The sequence below is a fragment of the Xenopus tropicalis genome, chromosome 8, assembly GCF_000004195.4.
Source record: "Xenopus tropicalis strain Nigerian chromosome 8, UCB_Xtro_10.0, whole genome shotgun sequence".
In the NCBI taxonomy this organism is placed as follows: Eukaryota; Metazoa; Chordata; class Amphibia; order Anura; family Pipidae; genus Xenopus; species Xenopus tropicalis.
This window is the reverse complement of record NC_030684.2, coordinates 3,062,714-3,082,918: the sequence shown is the minus strand read 5'-3', so window position 1 is coordinate 3,082,918 and position 20,205 is coordinate 3,062,714. Positions and strand designations below refer to the sequence as shown.

Sequence of the window (20,205 nt, the reverse complement as noted above, 5' to 3'; positions counted from 1 at the left end):
TAAGGGATTAAATTGTTACACCCCTGGACTGTAATGAAGGAGTATTAGCAGTCAACTGCACGGTTCTGTGCCCCCCATATAAAGGCACAAGGCTGCAGGCTGAGTTATACAGGGAACTCTGAGTATCACTCGTGTATTATAAGGGATAATGTACCCCCTACTGTAAATGATGAAGGATATTAGCAGTCACTGAGGGTTCTGTGCCCCCCCATAATAAAGGCACAAGGCTGCAGGTTGAGTTATACAGGGAACTCTGAGTATCACTCATGTATTATAAGGGATAATGTACCCCCTACTGTAAATGATAAGGATATTAGCAGTCACTGAGGGGTTCTGTGCCCCCCATATAAAGGCACAAGGCTGCAGGCTGAGTTATACAAGGGAACTCTGAGTATCACTCATGTATTATAAGGGATAATGTACCCCCTACTGTAAATGATAAGGATATTAGCAGTCACTGAGGGGTTTCTGTGCCCCCCATATAAAGGCACAAGGCTGCAGGTTGAGTTATACAGGGAACTCTGAGTATCACTCATGTATTATAAGGGATAATGTACCCCCTACTGTAAATGATAAGGATATTAGCAGTCACTGAGGGGTTCTGTGCCCCCCATATAAAGGCACAAGGCTGCAGGCTGAGTTATACAGGGAACTCTGAGTATCACCCATGTATTATAAGGGATAATGTACCCCCTACTGTAAATGATAAGGATATTAGCAGTCACTGAGGGGTTCTGTGCCCCCCATATAAAGGCACAAGGCTGCAGGCTGAGTTATACAGGGAACTCTGAGTATCACCCATGTATTATAAGGGATAATGTACCCCCTACTCTATATAAGGTGGGCTTCTGGAGAGGAAGAGGTTGGGGGGAAGCAATGGAACGAGGGGCCCTTGTGGCCCCAAGAGGCAGCGCATGGAGCATTAAGGAGACCTGAATGTTAAATAGAATTGATGTCGATGTCCCTTTCGCGGGGGGGGGGGGGGGGGGGGGTAGGAAGGGACGGGGGCCGCTGATTGAAACTGAGCCCTCTGGAGCTTTCTCTGACCTTACTGAAACAACACAAATTTGCTGCACTGCTGCGCTCACTTACTCACATGGATTCAATTAGGCAAAAATCTATGCGCTGCTATTTACTGATTCACATTTGTTTTTATTTGCTTCTAATAGTCTCCTGTGACCGTGTAGCTGTTAGTAATGGGCCCTATCCGTGTATTTATTCCCTCTCTGTATATTTGTATTTATACATATGGGTAGGGGGTGCCATAGTGTTTCCCTTAGACAGTACAGTATGGGGGTACAGCTTATTGTGTGCCCAGAACATTCCCTCTCTGTATATTTGTATTTATACATATGGGTAGGGGGTGCCATAGTGTTTCCCTTAGACAGTACAGTATGGGGGTACAGCTTATTGTGTGCCCAGAACATTCCCTCTCTGTATATTTGTATTTATACATATGGGTAGGGGGTGCCATAGTGTTTCCCTTAGACAGTACAGTATGGGGGTACAGCTTATTGTGTGCCCAGAACATTCCCTCTCTGTATATTTGTATTTATACATATGGGTAGGGGGTGCCATAGTGTTTCCCTTAGACAGTACAGTATGGGGGTACAGCTTATTGTGTGCCCAGAACATTCCTTCTCTGTATATTTGTATTTATACATATGGGTAGGGGGTGCCATAGTGTTTCCCTCAGTATATGTGCCACACAGGGCAGTTATGACAGGGCTCGGATCTCTGTGCAGGGGCGGCTGATCTTGTTGCCAGGTCACTGAGAATCACTGTGCCCCAGTAGTTTCCTTGGTTACAGTGTCGTTCCCCACAGGGAGAGAGCAAGAGCCACATGCCGCACAGAGACACTGACAGGGCACAGATTCATAGCACCCGGGGGTGGCACCGTGGGTGCAGCTTTTATTAATCTATTCCTTGCCTATGCTGGCATTCACTGTACATCAGTGTCACTCAGCCTTGCCTCACTCAAACATTGGGGTAACAGTCACCCCGCTATAGTTCCAGGGGTACCCAGGGCACAAATAAGCACTCACCCCAAATCCCCCCCTAACTGGCCTTCAGGCTGGGCCCCCTTAGCCCATAACAAGGTTACAGATATATAGAAACATTGGGGTAACAGTCACCCTGCTATAGTTCCAGGGGTACCCAGGGCACAAATAAGCACTCACCCCAAATCCCCCCTAACTGGCCTTCAGGCTGGGCCCCCTTAGCCCATAACAAGGTTACAGATATATAGAAACATTGGGTAACAGTCACCCCGCTATAGTTCCAGGGGTACCCAGGGCACAAATAAGCACCCCAAATCCCCCCCTAACTGGCCTTCAGGCTGGGCCCCCTTAGCCCATAACAAGGTTACAGATATATAGAAACATTGGGGTAACAGTCACCCTGCTATAGTTCCAGGGGTACCCAGGGCACAAATAAGCACTCACCCCCAAATCCCCCCCTAACTGGCCTTCAGGCTGGGCCCCCTTAGCCCATAACAAGGTTACAGATATATAGAAAACATTGGGTAACAGTCACCCCGCTATAGTTCCAGGGGTACCCAGGGCACAAATAAGCACTCACCCCAAATCCCCCCCAACTGGCCTTCAGGCTGGGCCCCCTTAGCCCATAACAAGGTTACAGATATATAGAAACATTGGGGTAACAGTCACCCCGCTATAGTTCCAGGGGTACCCAGGGCACAAATAAGCACTCACCCCAAATCCCCCCCAACTGGCCTTCAGGCTGGGCCCCCTTAGCCCATAACAAGGTTACAGATATATAGAAACATTGGGGTAACAGTCACCCCGCTATAGTTCCAGGGGTACCCAGGGCACAAATAAGCACTCACCCCAAATCCCCCCCTAACTGGCCTTCAGGCTGGGCCCCCTTAGCCCATAACAAGGTTACAGATATATAGAAACATTGGGGTAACAGTCACCCCGCTATAGTTCCAGGGGTACCCAGGGCACAAATAAGCACCCCAAATCTCCCCCTGTGCCCATATAATAATCTTCGTTACGCTAACGAGCACATTACCAGTCCCGGCTCTCGCCCCCCTTAATAGTTTGTTCCATCTCGCTCTGTTCCTATCACTGGAGGACTCGTGATTGTGTTGCTGGGTTCGTGCGGTGCCATTCAGCCCCTCTGTTTTTATAATAACAAATGGGGCTCAGTGGGGGTACAGGGGGGGCAGTTTAATGTGACGAGTATATGGGGGGGGCCAGGATTATCTCTCCTTTGTGCCGGAGAAACAAAAAGAAATGAAAGGTAGAAGTCGGGGCGCCGCTGGCTCTGAGAATTCGCCGGAGACGCGTCGCCGGGACAGAAGAGCACAAAGCCCATTGGCTCAAGCTGAGTTTGCAGCTGCTGCAGAGGCTTCTGATTCTGGCAGTCGTGCTGCGTCCCAACAATGCCGGAATGTTCCGCTCTGAAGCATTCGGTACAGCTGAGCCTAATGGGATCCTGAAATCCTCTGCATTTACACGTTAATGCCCAGCAAGAGAATGAAATAAAAGCCATTTTTAGGCAGATTTGCCCTTTAAATTGTTCCTTTTGCCCCTGGCAGCCTCCCCTGTGTAACGTTGCCCCCTGCAGGATGAATATGATAAAAATAAAAGGGTTTATGTCCTGAGCATGAAACATAGTGGCGCTGTTCTATTGCAGCCCTATGGGATGTGGGAAGTGGTGAGAAGCGGTACTGCAACTTGAAACTTTCAGTTCCACAACCCATAGGGCTGCAGTAGAACAGCGCCACTATCTGGATCCTTCTTGTGCTGTATTTGAATGGGGCCACGTTTTTTTTGGGTTGTTATTTTTATTTTCTTTATTCCCACCCCAGGGCACGGCCTAGGTCTCCACACAACCGGCAACAAGTGGGATTCCAGCAACCCAGCCAGTAACCTTTCCACCGTCGCCATCTTGCCTGTGTCCGAAGAGGTTCCTCTGACAGCCTTCGCACTTGAGCTGAGGCATGCCCTGGGCGCTGTGGGTGAGTACCCCCTGTACCCCACCTTTTGGTGGTAGATAAGGTGATAATGATGCCTCTTGCTCTACTGCGCCACCCAGTGCCCAGCATTGTGATTAAACAATGCCCATAGGGCAACATAAGCCAATCACAGTGCTGGAGGTTCTCCTGGAGGGCCCCAGTTAGAATATTTCCCATCAGCCCCTTTGTTCTTCCACCATAGGCCAATATATATCCCATATAGCACTCTCTATAGGCACTTGACTAGGGATAAGGATGTCGGAAACTCGCTGGCAATTTGCCGTAATAATATCCTGCCCTTAATGTGGCGCTGCTGAAATCTTGGTATTTACTGTTTCAACAATAACCCACGTCTGAGGGGCTTGTATGCAGCACTGCCGGCTGGAGAGGCCTGGGACTGGTGTAACTAGGAGAATGCAGGAGATAAGCAAGCACTGCAGGGAGATGTAGTTTAACAGCAAAATCCCATAGACTCCGCTCTGAGGAATTACTAGAAATCACTTATTTTAAGGCTCGGAAATTGCTTGCATGATTAAACGCGGCGCTGCCGAGGAACTCGCTCCCTGCCCCACCGCCGCCGCCTCTCCTTGTCAGGCGCAGGAATCACTTTGCAAGTATAAGTGCCTAATTACAGTATTGATTAATATCCTTCACTCGTCAGATGGAAAGTGCCGCGCGGCTAGAGCTGTACTGTGCCCCCCCCCCCCCAGTCTTTCAGTAGTCTGTACCTCAAGCACTTCCCTGGCATAAACGTATGGGGGGTATAGTTCCAGGGGTCCCCAGGGCACAAATAAGCACCCCAAATCCCCCCCTAACTGGCCTTCAGGCTGGGCCCCCTTAGCCCATAACAAGGTTACAGATATATAGAAACATTGGGGTAACAGTCACCCTGCTATAGTTCCAGGGGTACCCAGGGCACAAATAAGCACCCCAAATCCCCCCCTAACTGGCCTACAGGCTGGGCCCCCTTAGCCCATAACAAGGTTACAGATATATAGAAACATTGGGGTAACAGTCACCCCGCTATAGTTCCAGGGGTACCCAGGGCACAAATAAGCACTCACCCCAAATCCCCCCCTAACTGGCCTTCAGGCTGGGCCCCCTTAGCCCATAACAAGGTTACAGATATATAGAAACATTGGGGTAACAGTCACCCTGCTATAGTTCCAGGGGTACCCAGGGCACAAATAAGCACTCACCCCAAATCCCCCCCTAACTGGCCTTCAGGCTGGGCCCCCTTAGCCCATAACAAGGTTACAGATATATAGAAACATTGGGGTAACAGTCACCCTGCTATAGTTCCAGGGGTACCCAGGGCACAAATAAGCACTCACCCCAAATCCCCCCCTAACTGGCCTTCAGGCTGGGCCCCCTTAGCCATAACAAGGTTACAGATATATAGAAACATTGGGGTAACAGTCACCCCGCTATAGTTCCAGGGGTACCCAGGGCACAAATAAGCCCTCACCCCAAATCCCCCCCTAACTGGCCTTCAGGCTGGGCCCCCTTAGCCCATAACAAGGTTACAGATATATAGAAACATTGGGGTAACAGTCACCCCGCTATAGTTCCAGGGGTACCCAGGGCACAAATAAGCCCTCACCCCAAATCCCCCCCTAACTGGCCTTCAGGCTGGGCCCCCTTAGCCCATAACAAGGTTACAGTTATATAGAAACATTGGGGTAACAGTCACCCCGCTATAGTTCCAGGGGTACCCAGGGCACAAATAAGCACTCACCCCAAATCCCCCCCTAACTGGCCTTCAGGCTGGGCCCCCTTAGCCCATAACAAGGTTACAGATATATAGAAACATTGGGGTAACAGTCACCCCGCTATAGTTCCAGGGGTACCCAGGGCACAAATAAGCACTCACCCCAAATCCCCCCCTAACTGGCCTTCAGGCTGGGCCCCCTTAGCCCATAACAAGGTTACAGATATATAGAAACATTGGGGTAACAGTCACCCCGCTATAGTTCCAGGGGTACCCGGGGCCCAGAGGAGCACACACAGGGTTAATACATGTATGAGACACGTGAGGATTCCCGCCGTGCGTATGATGGCGGTCGCTGCCCACTCAGGGAAGAGTTTCCCCCTCGGGTGAGTAAGTGATTTAGACTCCATCCCTCGCCGTTGCCAAGGAGACGGTGTGCTGATCCGGTCACTGGGACCTGTTCCCGAGGGATATCATTTGTGCGTAGCGTAATGCACAGTGGGCCCATTAACCCTGTAAGCACAGGTGCCGCCTGCCCTGGTAATAACCTGTCAGTACATTGCCTGGGGGGAGGGACTGCCTGCCCCGGGGGTAATTAGAGGGGCATATAAGCTGTGACTCCGCCCACTGCATCATTGTGACATCAGAACATGAAATGAGGAGCAGTAATCAAAGTGACTCTCGTTAAGAGCAGCTGCCACAATTAACAGAGCGGGGGGTGGGGGAGAAGCTGTTGTCTGATTGGCTGAGCGTGAAATATTAATGCACTGTGGGTCCCTTGGCTCTGCGCTGTAAGGGGGGCCCTGTGTCAGGCAGGTGCATCTGTGCCCCGGGGTGTCTGGGTCGGGCTGTGACTCCGCTGAGAGGAGGTGACGGAACCAAGGTTCTGCTGGGGGCACTAATGTGACCGGAGCTTATAGTCGGGCTGAGCCTGTTGCCCCCAATTAGCCCCCCCGGGGTGAAATGTGCCCTGCGTTAGAGTAATAAGCACTCCGGCCCCCACTCGCTGCCTCTATATGCACCTCTCCTCCGGCTAGTGGGGCGGCCATGATAGGCCAGTATAGGTAAGGGGCTCTGGCTAGTGAGGGGGCCAATGGGGCGGCCATGATAGGCCAGTATAGGTAAAGGGGCATCAGCTAGTGGGGGGTCCAGTGGGGCAGCCATGGTAGGCCAGTATAGGTAAAGGGGCTCTGGCTAATGAGGGGGCCAATGGGGCGGCCATGATAGGCCAGTATAGGTAAAGGGGCTCTGGCTAGTGAGGGGGCCAATGGGGCGGCCATGATAGGCCAGTATAGGTAAAGGGGCTTCAGCTAGTGGGGGGTCCAGTGGGGCAGCCATGGTAGGCCAGTATAGGTAAAGGGGCTCTGGCTAATGAGGGGGCCAATGGGGCGGCCATGATAGGCCAGTATAGGTAAAGGGGCTCTGGCTAGTGATGGGGCCAATGGGGCGGCCATGATAGGCCAGTATAGGTAAAGGGGCTTCAGCTAGTGGGGGGGCCAGTGGGGCAGCCATGGTAGGCCAGTATAGGTAAAGGGGCTCTGGCTAATGAGGGGACCAATGGGGCGGCCATGATAGGCCAGTATAGGTAAAGGGGCTCTGGCTAGTGATGGGGCCAATGGGGCGGCCATGATAGGCCAGTATAGGTAAAGGGGCTCTGGCTAGTGAGGGGCCAATGGGGCGGCCATGATAGGCCAGTATAGGTAAGGGGCTCTGGCTAGTGAGGGGCCAATGGGGCAGCCATGATAGGCCAGTATAGGTAAAGGGGCTTCAGCTAGTGGGGGGGCCAGTGGGGCAGCCATGGTAGGCCAGTATAGGTAAAGGGGCTCTGGCTAGTGAGGGGCCAATGGGGCAGCCTTGATAGGCCAGTATAGGTAAAAGGGCTCTGGCTAGTGAGGGGGCCAATGGGGCGGCCATGATAGGCCAGTATAGGTACAAGCGCCTCCTTTATTACAGGGGCTCTGGCTAGTGAGGGGGCCAATGGGGCAGCCATGATAGGCCAGTATAGGTACAAGCACCTCCTTTATTGCAGGGGCTCTGGCTAGTGAGGGGCCAATGGGGCAGCCTTGATAGGCCAGTATAGGTAAAGGGGCTCTGGCTAGTAAGGGGGCCAATGGGGCGGCCATGATAGGCCAGTATAGGTACAAGCGCCTCCTTTATTACAGGGGCTCTGGCTAGTGAGGGGGCCAATGGGGCGGCCATGATAGGCCAGTATAGGTACAAGTGCCTCCTTTATTGCAGGGGCTCTGGCTAGTGAGGGGGCCAATGGGGCGGCCATGATAGGCCAGTATAGGTACAAGCGCCTCCTTTATTACAGGGGCTCTGGCTAGTGAGGGGGCCAATGGGGCAGCCATGATAGGCCAGTATAGGTACAAGCACCTCCTTTATTACAGGGGCTCTGGCTAGTGAGGGGGCCAATGGGGCGGCCATGATAGGCCAGTATAGGTACAAGCACCTCCTTTATTACAGGGGCTCTGGCTAGTGAGGGGCCAATGGGGCGGCCATGATAGGCCAGTATAGGTACAAGCGCCTCCTTTATTACAGGGGCTCTGGCTAGTGAGGGGCCAATGGGGCGGCCATGATAGGCCAGTATAGGTAAAGGGGCTTCAGCTAGTGGGGGGGTAAGTGGGGCGGCCATGATAGGCCAGTATAGGTAGAAGCGCCTCCTTTATTGCAGGGGTTCTGGCTAGTGAGGGGGCCAGTGGGGCGGCCATGATGTACCTATACTGGCCTAAGCACCTCCTTTGTTACAGGGGCTCTGGCTAGTAAGGGGGCCAATGGGGCGGCCATGATAGGCCAGTATAGGTACAAGCACCAGTTGCCATCAGTATAGGTAGAAAAACCACTCTGCTAATCTGCCTCCCAGCATCCTCGGCCAACCTGACCTCTGACCCTTTCTCCCTGCAGGCCCCACCCTGCTGCTCACCAGCGACAATATCAAGCAGCGCCTGGGCTCCGCCGCTCTGGACAGGTAGGTCCCGGCTCACTGGTCACATGGCGATGCCATTAACCCTGTAGGCAGTGCCGATGACATCTGGGAATTCTGACCGTCAGTAGGTTGGCCCCCCCCCAGCTACAGAGATTCAATTAAGTGTATTGGATTGTGGATCTCCCCGCCCCCCCCCCACATAGTATTGACTGGCCCTGAGTCACTTTGATTAACCCACTATGTACCAGAACCTTCTAGAAATACGTATCTCCTGTATGGGCCCTGATCATTCTCTCAGCCTTCGGTTCTGACCCATTTCTGTACATTTCCCTTATTATCCCCCCAATCTCTTGCACAGTGTCCATGAGTACAGACTGTCCAGCTGGTTGGGGCAACAGGAGGACATTCACCGAATTGTTCTGTATCAGTCGGATTATTGCCTGACGCCATGGACCCAGCGCTGTATCCGGCAGGCCGACTGCATCCTGATAGTGGGGCTGGGGGAACAGGAGCCCACCGTCGGAGAGGTGAGGGGCAGCACTGGTACCGCTGTGACAGAATGCTCTGTTATACAGATAGCTAGAATCTCAGCCATAAAGCAGGGCAGGACTGCTGCTTACAATGGGGGGATCAGATAGGATCTGTGCCACTGTGACAGAATGCTCTGTTATACAGATAGCTAGAATCTCAGCCATAAAGCAGGGCAGGACTGCTGCTTACAATGGGGGGATAGGATCTGTGCCACTGTGACAGAATGCTCTGTTATACAGATAGCTAGAATCTCAGCCATAAAGCAGGGCAGGACTGCTGCTTACAATGGGGGGATCAGATAGGATCTGTGCCACTGTGACAGAATGCTCTGTTATACAGATAGCTAGAATCTCAGCCATAAAGCAGGGCAGGACTGCTGCTTACAATGGGGGGATCAGATAGGATCTGTGCCACTGTGACAGAATGCTCTGTTATACAGATAGCTAGAATCTCAGCCATAAAGCAGGGCAGGACTGCTGCTTACAATGGGGGGATAGGATCTGTGCCACTGTGACAGAATGCTCTGTTATACAGATAGCTAGAATCTCAGCCATAAAGCAGGGCAGGACTGCTGCTTACAATGGGGGGATCGGATAGGATCTGTGCCACTGTGACAGAATGCTCTGTTATACAGATAGCTAGAATCTCAGCCATAAAGCAGGGCAGGACTGCTGCTTACAATGGGGGGATCAGATAGGATCTGTGCCACTGTGACAGAATGCTCTGTTATACAGATAGCTAGAATCTCAGCCATAAAGCAGGGCAGGACTGCTGCTTACAATGGGGGGATCAGATAGGATCTGTGCCACTGTGACAGAATGCTCTGTTATACAGATAGCTAGAATCTCAGCCATAAAGCAGGGCAGGACTGCTGCTTACAATGGGGGGATCAGATAGGATCTGTGCCACTGTGACAGAATGCTGTTATACAGATAGCTAGAATCTCAGCCATAAAGCAGGGTAGGACTGCTGCTTACAATGGGGGGGGATCAGATAGGATCTGTGCCACTGTGACAGAATGCTCTGTTATACAGATAGCTAGAATCTCAGCCATAAAGCAGGGCAGGACTGCTGCTTACAATGGGGGGATCAGATAGGATCTGTGCCACTGTGACAGAATGCTCTGTTATACAGATAGCTAGAATCTCAGCCATAAAGCAGGGCAGGACTGCTGCTTACAATGGGGGGATCAGATAGGATCTGTGCCACTGTGACAGAATGCTCTGTTATACAGATAGCTAGAATCTCAGCCATAAAGCAGGGCAGGACTGCTGCTTACAATGGGGGGGGGATCAGATAGGATCTGTGCCACTGTGACAGAATGCTCTGTTATACAGATAGCTAGAATCTCAGCCATAAAGCAGGGCAGGACTGCTGCTTACAATGGGGGGATCAGATAGGATCTGTGCCACTGTGACAGAATGCTCTGTTATACAGATAGCTAGAATCTCAGCCATAAAGCAGGGCAGGACTGCTGCTTACAATGGGGGGATCAGATAGGATCTGTGCCACTGTGACAGAATGCTCTGTTATACAGATAGCTAGAATCTCAGCCATAAAGCAGGGCAGGACTGCTGCTTACAATGGGGGGATCAGATAGGATCTGTGCCACTGTGACAGAATGCTCTGTTATACAGATAGCTAGAATCTCAGCCATAAAGCAGGGCAGGACAGTGCAGCTCATATATATAAGCACTTGGCACCTACAGGGAGTTGCTACTTAGACTCCCAGCTCCCTCCTCCAGCCTGGGACCTTTCAAGCCCTGTTCCTACCATCAACCCCTCTGCTGATTGATAGCGGTGTGTGCGGCAGCCCCGCAGGGAGCAGGCAGCAGCTTTCCCTTCCCACACCATCTATTTCCCAGCGACGCTCCATCTAATGAGTCTCTCCGGTGACAGCTGCTCCATGAGTTTATCTCAGGACAAACAGGGGGCTCGTGGGCACGCGGCCTGTATCATAGAGCTGGGGCTTATTTGGCACAGAAATGGTGATGAGGAAGCGAATAAACATTAAACTAAATGCTTTACTACTAATTCTAAAGGTAAACTTCCCCTTTAAATTGCTGTACTGTGGGTACCCCCTGTATATAGGTAGGTACCCTGGCACCGCTAATGAGGGCGCCCCCTGTATATAGGTAGGTACCCTGGCACCGGTACTGAGGGTGCCCCCTGTATATAGGTAGGTACCCTGGCACCGGTACTGAGGGCACCCCTGTATATGGGTAGGTACCCTGGCACCGGTACTGAGGGTGCCCCCTGTATATGGGTAGGTACCCTGGCACCGGTACTGAGGGCGCCCCCTGTATATGGGTAGGTACCCTGGCACCGCTACTGAGGGCTCCCCCTGCGTATGGGTAGGTACCCTGGCACCGCTACTGAGGGCGCACCCTGTATATGGGTAGGTACCCTGGCACCGGTACTGAGGGCTTCCCCTGCGTATGGGTAGGTACCCTGGCACCGGTACTGAGGGCTTCCCCTGCGTATGGGTAGGTACCCTGGCACCGGTACTGAGGGCTCGCCCTGCGTATGGGTAGGTACCCTGGCACCGGTACTGAGGGCGCTCCCTGTATATGGGTAGGTACCCTGGCACCGGTACTGAGGGTGCTCCCTGTATATGGGTAGGTACCCTGGCACCGGTACTGAGGGCGCCCCTGTATATAGGTGGGTACCCTGGCACCGGTACTGAGGATGCCCCCTGTATATGGGTAGGTACCCTGGCACCGGTACTGAGGGTGCTCCCTGTATATGGGTAGGTACCCTGGCACCGGTACTGAGGGTGCCCCCTGTATATGGGTAGTACCCTGGCACCGGTACTGAGGGTGCCCCCTGTATATGGGTAGGTACCCTGGCACCGGTACTGAGGGTGCCCCCTGTATATGGGTAGGTACCCTGGCACCGGTACTGAGGGTGCCCCCTGTATATGGGTAGGTACCCTGGCACCGGTACTGAGGGTGCCCCCTGTATATGGGTAGGTACCCTGGCACCGGTACTGAGGGTGCCCCCTGTATATGGGTAGGTACCCTGGCACCGGTACTGAGGGTGCCCCCTGTATATGGGTAGGTACCCTGGCACCGGTACTGAGGGCGCCCCTGTATATAGGTGGGTACCCTGGCACCGGTACTGAGGATGCCCCCTGTATATGGGTAGGTACCCTGGCACCGGTACTGAGGGTGCTCCCTGTATATGGGTAGGTACCCTGGCACCGGTACTGAGGGTGCCCCCTGTATATGGGTAGGTACCCTGGCACCGGTACTGAGGGTGCCCCCTGTATATGGGTAGGTACCCTGGCACCGGTACTGAGGGTGCCCCTGTATATGGGTAGGTACCCTGGCACCGGTACTGAGGGCACCCCCTGTATATGGGTAGGTACCCTGGCACCGGTACTGAGGGCTCCCCCTGCGTATGGGTAGGTACCCTGGCACCGGTACTGAGGGCTCCCCCTGTATATGGGTAGGTACCCTGGCACCGGTACTGAGGGCTCCCCCTGTATATGGGTAGGTACCCTGGCACCGGTACTGAGGGCTCCCCCTGTATATGGGTAGGTACCCTGGCACCGGCCGGTACTGGAGGGCTCCCCTGTATATGGGTAGGTACCCTGGCACCGGTACTGAGGGCTCCCCTGTATATGGGTAGGTACCCGGCACCGGTACTGAGGGTGCCCCTGTATATGGGTAGGTACCCCTGGCACCGATACTGAGGGCTCCCCTGCGTATGGGTAGGTACCCTGGCACCGGTACTGAGGGCGCCCCCTGCGTATGGGTAGGTACCCTGGCACCGGTACTTGAGGGTGCCCCCTGTATATGGGTAGGTACCCTGGCACCGGTACTGAGGGCTCCCCCCTGTATATGGGTAGGTACCCCTGGCACTCGGTACTGAGGCTCCCCCTGCGTATGGGTAGGTACCCTGGCACCGATACTGAGGGCTTCCCCCTGTATATGGGTAGGTACCCTGGCACCGATACTGAGGGCTCCCCCTGTATATGGGTAGGTACCCTGGCACCGGTACTGAGGGCTCCCCCTGCGTATGGGTAGGTACCCTGGCACCGGTACTGAGGGCTCCCCCTGCGTATGGGTAGGTACCCTGGCACCGGTACTGAGGGCTCCCCCTGTATATGGGTAGGTACCCTGGCACCGGTACTGAGGGCGCACCCTGTATATGGGTAGGTACCCTGGCACCGGTACGGATACTGAGGACACACACTTGTACTTTGCAGCTGGAGAAGATGTTGGAGAACACGGCCGTCCGGGCCCAGAAGCAACTGGTTCTGCTCCATAAGGAAGACGGACCCCCTCCGTCCCGCACAGTCGAGTGGCTGAACATGAGAAGCTGGTGCTCGGGGCACTTACACCTCAGCTGCCCCCATCGGGTTTTCTCCAAGAGGAGCCTGCCCAAGCTGGTAAGCCCCCCACCCAGAGAGTGGTCCTTCTAAGCTTTATAACCCCCCTAGGTTCTGTGCCTGACCCAGCAGTACATGGAGGGCACTGCCAGGGGGGTGGATTCAGGATACTGATGCCCCTCCCCTTTTCTATGCAGATCGAGATGTACGAACGGGTTTCCCAGAAGCCCCCGGACCGCCACTGTGACTTCTCCCGCCTCGCTCGCGTGCTGACCGGCAACGCCATCGCCTTAATCTTGGGAGGAGGAGGAGCCAGGTATGGGGGCAAATAAAACTAGGGGGGGTAAAGGGAACCTGGGGTTTGGGCCCAGCTCCCAGCAACCTCCCAGCTGAAGGGGTTAAATTGACCTCAGGGCAGATAAATCCACCCCCCCCCCCCCCATCAGTCATTCTTTCTTCTGGAGATTATCGGATCAGTACTGCCCCTCTGATTCTCCGTGGGCAGGAGGGGGCAGTTGGACCTGGCAGTTTGGGGTTAAATGTTGATTTAACCCCTGATGGGTTGAGCACTGGGATCCTGAGCTGTGGCTTTAACCCATTGCCAGTAACCCAAGGCTCTGAGCAGAGAGATATTGGACTCGGAACCACTGTTGGGCCTCACTGAGATCTGGGGGGGGCTGTGCTGGGTTAGATGGGGGGGGGGGGGGTGTCGGAGAGAAAAGCTTCCGTTTGTAGGAGAGAGATGACTCCTCCTTACTTGCCCTTGAGATAACGAGCCAATTAGGATCCTCGCTTGCTGCGATGACAGAGGACAGAGTCCCGCGGTGCCTGTACCCCGGGGCCACATTAAGCAGCCGCACAGAAACCCATTTATATCCTGCACAATCGCTTTCCCCCCAAAGGGGCACTTAGGATTATCTAACAGGCTGGCGCTGCCATATTCCCTCTGTCTGACTGCCAGCTGCACGCACTGTGCAACCGGTGTAGCCGTCATCCCATTCCCCATACTGGCACCCCCGGCTGGGGCATCTGATGCCTCTGCCCCTCTCTGTATCAGTCCCACCGCCCCTACTGGGAGGCCGTTCCCTGTATCTACCCCCCTCTCTGTATCAGTCCCACCGCCCCTACTGGGAGGCCGTTCCCTGTATCTATCCCCCTCTCTGTATCAGTCCCACCGCCCCTACTGGGAGGCCGTTCCCTGTATCTACCCCCCTCTCTGTATCAGTCCCACCGCCCCTACTGGGAGGCCGTTCCCTGTATCTACCCCCCCCTCTGTATCAGTCCCACCGCCCCTACTGAGAGGCCGTTCCCTGTATCTATCCCCTCTCTGTATCAGTCCCACCGCCCCTACTGGGAGGCCGTTCCCTGTATCTACCCCCCTCTCTGTATCAGTCCCACCGCCCCTACTGGGAGGCCATTCCCTGTATCTGTCCCCCTCTCTGTATCAGTCCCACCGCCCCTACTGGGAGGCCGTTACCTGTATCTACCCCCCTCTCTGTATCAGTCCCACCGCCCCTACTGGGAGGCCATTCCCTGTATCTGTCCCCCTCTCTGTATCAGTCCCACCGCCCCTACTGGGAGGCCATTCCCTGTATCTGTCCCCCTCTCTGTATCAGTCCCACCGCCCCTACTGGGAGGCCGTTCCCTGTATCTACCCCCCTCTCTGTATCAGTCCCACCGCCCCTACTGGGAGGCCGTTCCCTGTATCTGTCCCCCTCTCTGTATCAGTCCCACCGCCCCTACTGGGAGGCCGTTCCCTGTATCTACCCCCCTCTCTGTATCAGTCCCACCGCCCCTACTGGGAGGCCATTCCCTGTATCTGTCCCCCTCTCTGTATCAGTCCCACCGCCCCTACTGGGAGGCCGTTACCTGTATCTACCCCCCTCTCTGTATCAGTCCCACCACCCCTACTGGGAGGCCGTTCCCTGTATCTATCCACCTCTCTGTATCAGTCCCACCGCCCCTACTGGGAGGCCGTTCCCTGTATCTACCCCCCTCTCTGTATCAGTCCCACCGCCCCTACTGGGAGGCCGTTCCCTGTATCTGTCCCCCTCTCTGTATCAGTCCCACCGCCCCTACTGGGAGGCCGTTCCCTGTATCTGTCCCCCTCTCTGTATCAGTCCCACCGCCCCTACTGGGAGGCCGTTCCCTGTATCTGTCCCCTCTCTGTATCAGTCCCACCGCCCCGACTGGGAGGCCGTTCCCTGTATCTACCCCCCTCTCTGTATCAGTCCCACCGCCCCTACTGGGAGGCCGTTCCCTGTATCTACCCCCCTCTCTGTATCAGTCCCACCGCCCCTACTGGGAGGCCGTTCCCTGTATCTATTCCCCTCTCTGTATCAGTCCCATCGCCCCTACTGGGAGGCCGTTCCCTGTATCTATTCCCCTCTCTGTATCAGTCCCACCGCCCCTACTGGGAGGCCGTTCCCTGTATCTATTCCCCTCTCTGTATCAGTCCCACCGCCCCTACTGGGAGGCCGTTCCCTGTATCTATTCCCCTCTCTGTATCAGCCCCAGTCGGGTAGCCCTATTCTGACTTGCTGGGCTATTAACCCTTTGGGTACCAGTTTGGGGATGGTGCTCCTATGGTTTCATTGCATCTCCGTTAGGGTTCCCGGGTCACTTTCCTCTGCTGTTAAAGGGGAAGTAAAGCGAATGAGCTGTTGAAATAAGGGCAGGTATAGTGGCTTGTGGGATGGAGGATAATGACGGGCCCCGGCCGTGCGTTCAGTCCCTGGGGCCCTCAGGCTGTGACAGCTGCTGTCTGACCCGCGCCTGACTCACATCCCCGGGGCACAGGGCACTTATAGTGAGTAGGGCTGGGAGTGAGGGATGGAAAACATTCTGTCATTCGGCATAGAAGCTGTGAGGGGAGGGGGTGCGAAAGGGAGGGCCGGGGCAGGATCAGGGGGAGCGTAAGGGGGGGCAAGATCAGGGCAAGTGGAGTAGAAGGGAGGGCCGGGGCAGGATCAGGGCGAGTGGAAGGGAGGGCCGGGGCAGGATCAGGGCGAGTGGAAGGGAGGGCCGGGGCAGGATCAGGGGGAGTAGAAGGGAGGGCCGGGGCAGGATCAGGGGGAGTAGAAGGGAGGGCCGGGGCAGGATCAGGGGGAGTAGAAGGGAGGGCCGGGGCAGGATCAGGGGGAGTAGAAGGGAGGGCCGGGGCAGGATCAGGGGGAGTAGAAGGGAGGGCCGGGGCAGGATCAGGGGGAGTAGAAGGGAGGGCCGGGGCAGGATCAGGGGGAGTAGAAGGGAGGGCCGGGGCAGAATCAGGGCAAGTGGAAGGGAGGGCCGGGGCAGGATCAGGGGAGTGGAAGGGAGGGCCAGGGCAGTATCAGGGGGAGTAGAAGGGAGGGCCGGGGCAGGATCAGGGGGAGTAGAAGGGAGGGCCGGGGCAGAATCAGGGCAAGTGGAAGGGAGGGCCGGGGCAGGATCAGGGGGAGTAGAAGGGAGGGCCGGGGCAGGATCAGGGGGAGTAAAAGGGAGGGCCGGGGCAGAATCAGGGCAAGTGGAAGGGAGGGCGGGATCAGGGCAAGTGGAAGGGAGGGCAGGATCAGGGCAAGTGGAAGGGAGGGCAGGATCAGGGCAAGTGGAAGGGAGGGCCGGGGCAGGATCAGGGCAAGTGGAAGGAGGGCCGGGGCAGGATCAGGGGGAGTAGAAGGGAGGGCCGGGGCAGGATCAGGGCAAATGGAAGGGAGGGCCGGGGCAGTATCAGGGGGAGTAGAAGGGAGGGCCGGGGCAGGATCAGGGGGAGTAGAAGGGAGGGCCGGGGCAGGATCAGGGGGAGTAGAAGGGAGGGCCGGGGCAGTATCAGGGGGAGTAGAAGGGAGGGCCGGGGCAGGATCGGGGAGTAGAAGGGAGGGCCGGGGCAGGATCAGGGGGAGTAGAAGGGAGGGCCGGGGCAGGATCAGGGGGAGTAGAAGGGAGGGCCGGGGCAGGATCAGGGGGAGTAGAAGGGAGGGCCGGGGCAGGATCAGGGGGAGTAGAAGGGAGGGCCGGGGCAGGATCAGGGGGAGTAGAAGGGAGGGCCGGGGCAGGATCAGGGGGAGTAGAAGGGAGGGCCGGGGCAGGATCAGGGGGAGTAGAAGGGAGGGCCGGGGCAGTATCAGGGGGAGTAGAAGGGAGGGCCGGGCAGGATCGGGGAGTAGAAGGGAGGGCCGGGGCAGGATCAGGGGGAGTAGAAGGGAGGGCCGGGGCAGTATCAGGGGGGAGTAGAAGGGAGGGCCGGGGCAGGATCGGGGAGTAGAAGGGAGGGCCGGGGCAGGATCAGGGGGAGTAGAAGGGAGGGCCGGGGCAGGATCAGGGGGAGTAGAAGGGAGGGCCGGGGCAGGATCAGGGGGAGTAGAAGGGAGGGCCGGGGCAGGATCAGGGGGAGTAGAAGGGAGGGCCGGGGCAGGATCAGGGGGAGTAGAAGGGAGGGCCGGGGCAGGATCAGGGGGAGTAGAAGGGAGGGCCGGGGCAGTATCAGGGGGAGTAGAAGGGAGGGCCGGGGCAGGATCAGGGGGAGTAGAAGGGAGGGCCGGGGCAGGATCAGGGGGAGTAGAAGGGAGGGCCGGGGCAGGAGAAAAAGGAGAATGGCACACACAGGGCTGTTGCTATGGGGCAGTTTAGAGCTTAGGGGGCGCCCCCTGGTATGTGGGAGTGGAATTTGATGATACAGGGCTCGGAGTCTGGCTTTTATTGTATTCAGCAAAGTATTTCCCCCTCCCCTCGGGGGCCCAACACTGTGTGGTCCTGTATATTGCCCGTATCCATGCACAGCTGTACGGGGAGTCGGCGCAGGGTGCAGGGAGTCGGTGCAGGGAGTCGGTGCAGGGAGTCGGTGCAGGGAGTCGGTGCAGGGAGTCGGTGCAGGGAGTCGGCGCAGGGAGTTGGTCTCGGCAGACTTTTGGCTCCTGCCTAACGACTTCTCCCTAACGACTTCTCCCTAACGACTTCTCCCTAACGACTTCTCCCTAAGGAAATGAATGAAAATGAGGGATCAGCCTGACAAATTATAATCACCCAGAGCCGAAAATACCCGGGAGATAATAATCGCAGACACCTGAGTGGCACAGCAGCCCTGCCTTGCTTTATGGCACGTTTGCCCCCCCGGGGCAAGTCGATTCCTATTAACCCCTTGTGTTTGTGCTTCTTTTCAGGGGCTGCTCCCAGGTCGGCATCATCAAGGCGCTCATCGAGTCGGGGATCCCCATCGACCTGGTGGGGGGCACGTCCATCGGAGCCTTCATGGGGGCCCTGTACGCCGAGGAGCGCAGCTTCAACCGCATGAAGATCCGGGCGCGGGAGTGGTGCATGGTGAGGGCAATTAAAGTAATGTTACCCCTCCCAATTAACCCTTTCAGGGGGGCCACTCCTGCCCTAGTCCCGCCGTATCCGTGGCCTATTGCAGCGCCTGAGCAGTAATTGGGCCAATAGATTCCAGAGCAGGATTCACTTACTGCCCCCCCTGGCGCTAGTCACATGTCACCTCGAGAAACCGCCGACTGATTACACCCCGCTAATGAGTTCCTGACCCCATTAACGAACATGGGAATTTATTATGTGCACGCACGGTCTAATCAGCAGCACCGTGACTGTTTGCAGTTGGTCTTTATTTCCTACCTTCCTAGTTGTTAGGGGTGGCGACCCCTGGCAACCAACATCAGCAGTCATTTCAGCCACCGACGCTGATTTTTTTTTTCCTACCTGGGGGGGCGGGGGCTATAGAGCACAGAGCCCACCCCCTGTCATGTAGTTGTGGAGATGAGAGAGAGAGAGAGAGAAGCAACAATGGCTCTGCTGGGCAAGACTGAATCTGCACTATTGCTAGGGGCACCAATAAGCAGCTGAAAACACAGGGGGGGCTAATTCCCTCTGTTTTACCCCCCCCCCAGGACATGACTTCAGTATGGAAGAAGGTTCTAGATCTGACGTACCCGACCACCTCCATGTTTTCCGGTGCGGCCTTCAACAAGAGCATCAGCAGCATCTTCAAGGACAAACAGATAGAGGTGAGTAGAACTGGCCCCGCCCCTCACCCCGCCCCTCGGCTTTCCCAAACTCAGCCAATCACGCGGTGTCTTTCTCTTCTCTTTTTTGCCCCCCACCCCCCGGTAGGATCTATGGATTCCGTATTTTAACATCACCACTGACATCACCGCTTCGGCCATGCGCATTCACACCGACGGTAGGTTCCCCCCCCAGCTACATTGTTTCAGGAGTCGGAACCAGCAGTGCAGAGATGGTAAACAAGTCGGATAGATGCTGCTGAGGAAGCGAGTGGCTTTTCCCATTGGCCAATAGCAGAAATGTTATTTCAGTTGGAGCTGGGGGGGGTTGTGACTCATTGGAGTCCGGATCCCATTAATAATCCATGTCTCCCGCTCCGAGGCTGCCCTAATGGGTCTGTCAGTTAGTCACGCCGGGCAGCTCCCCCTCCATTATGTGCTGCACTGGGAAGCACCAACCCTAATCTGCCTCACACAGTGTGTCACAGATCCTATCTGACCCCCCCCCCCCCCCCCCATTGTAAGCAGCAGTCCTGCCCTGCTTTATGGCTGAGATTCTAGCTATCTGTATAACAGAGCATTCTGTCACAGTGGCACAGATCCTATCTGATCCCCCCATTGTAAGCAGCAGTCCTGCCCTGCTTTATGGCTGAGATTCTAGCTATCTGTATAACAGAGCATTCTGTCACAGTGGCACAGATCCTATCCCCCCCATTGTAAGCAGCAGTC

At 55.7% G+C, this 20,205-nt stretch overlaps 1 protein-coding gene across 1 annotated transcript in view; it reads left to right on the top strand.

The window, feature by feature from the left end:
• pnpla6 (patatin like phospholipase domain containing 6) overlaps positions 1-20,205 on the top strand; it is a gene marked incomplete in the record, with an annotated part of 56,090 nt that overhangs the window by 31,430 nt on the left and 4,455 nt on the right. The window contains 8 exon segments of the mRNA NM_001097275.1: positions 3,841-3,988; positions 8,601-8,664; positions 8,981-9,149; positions 13,367-13,549; positions 13,687-13,805; positions 18,628-18,784; positions 19,363-19,479; positions 19,586-19,655. Of these exon segments, the coding sequence (NP_001090744.2) occupies positions 3,841-3,988; positions 8,601-8,664; positions 8,981-9,149; positions 13,367-13,549; positions 13,687-13,805; positions 18,628-18,784; positions 19,363-19,479; positions 19,586-19,655 (1,027 nt within the window).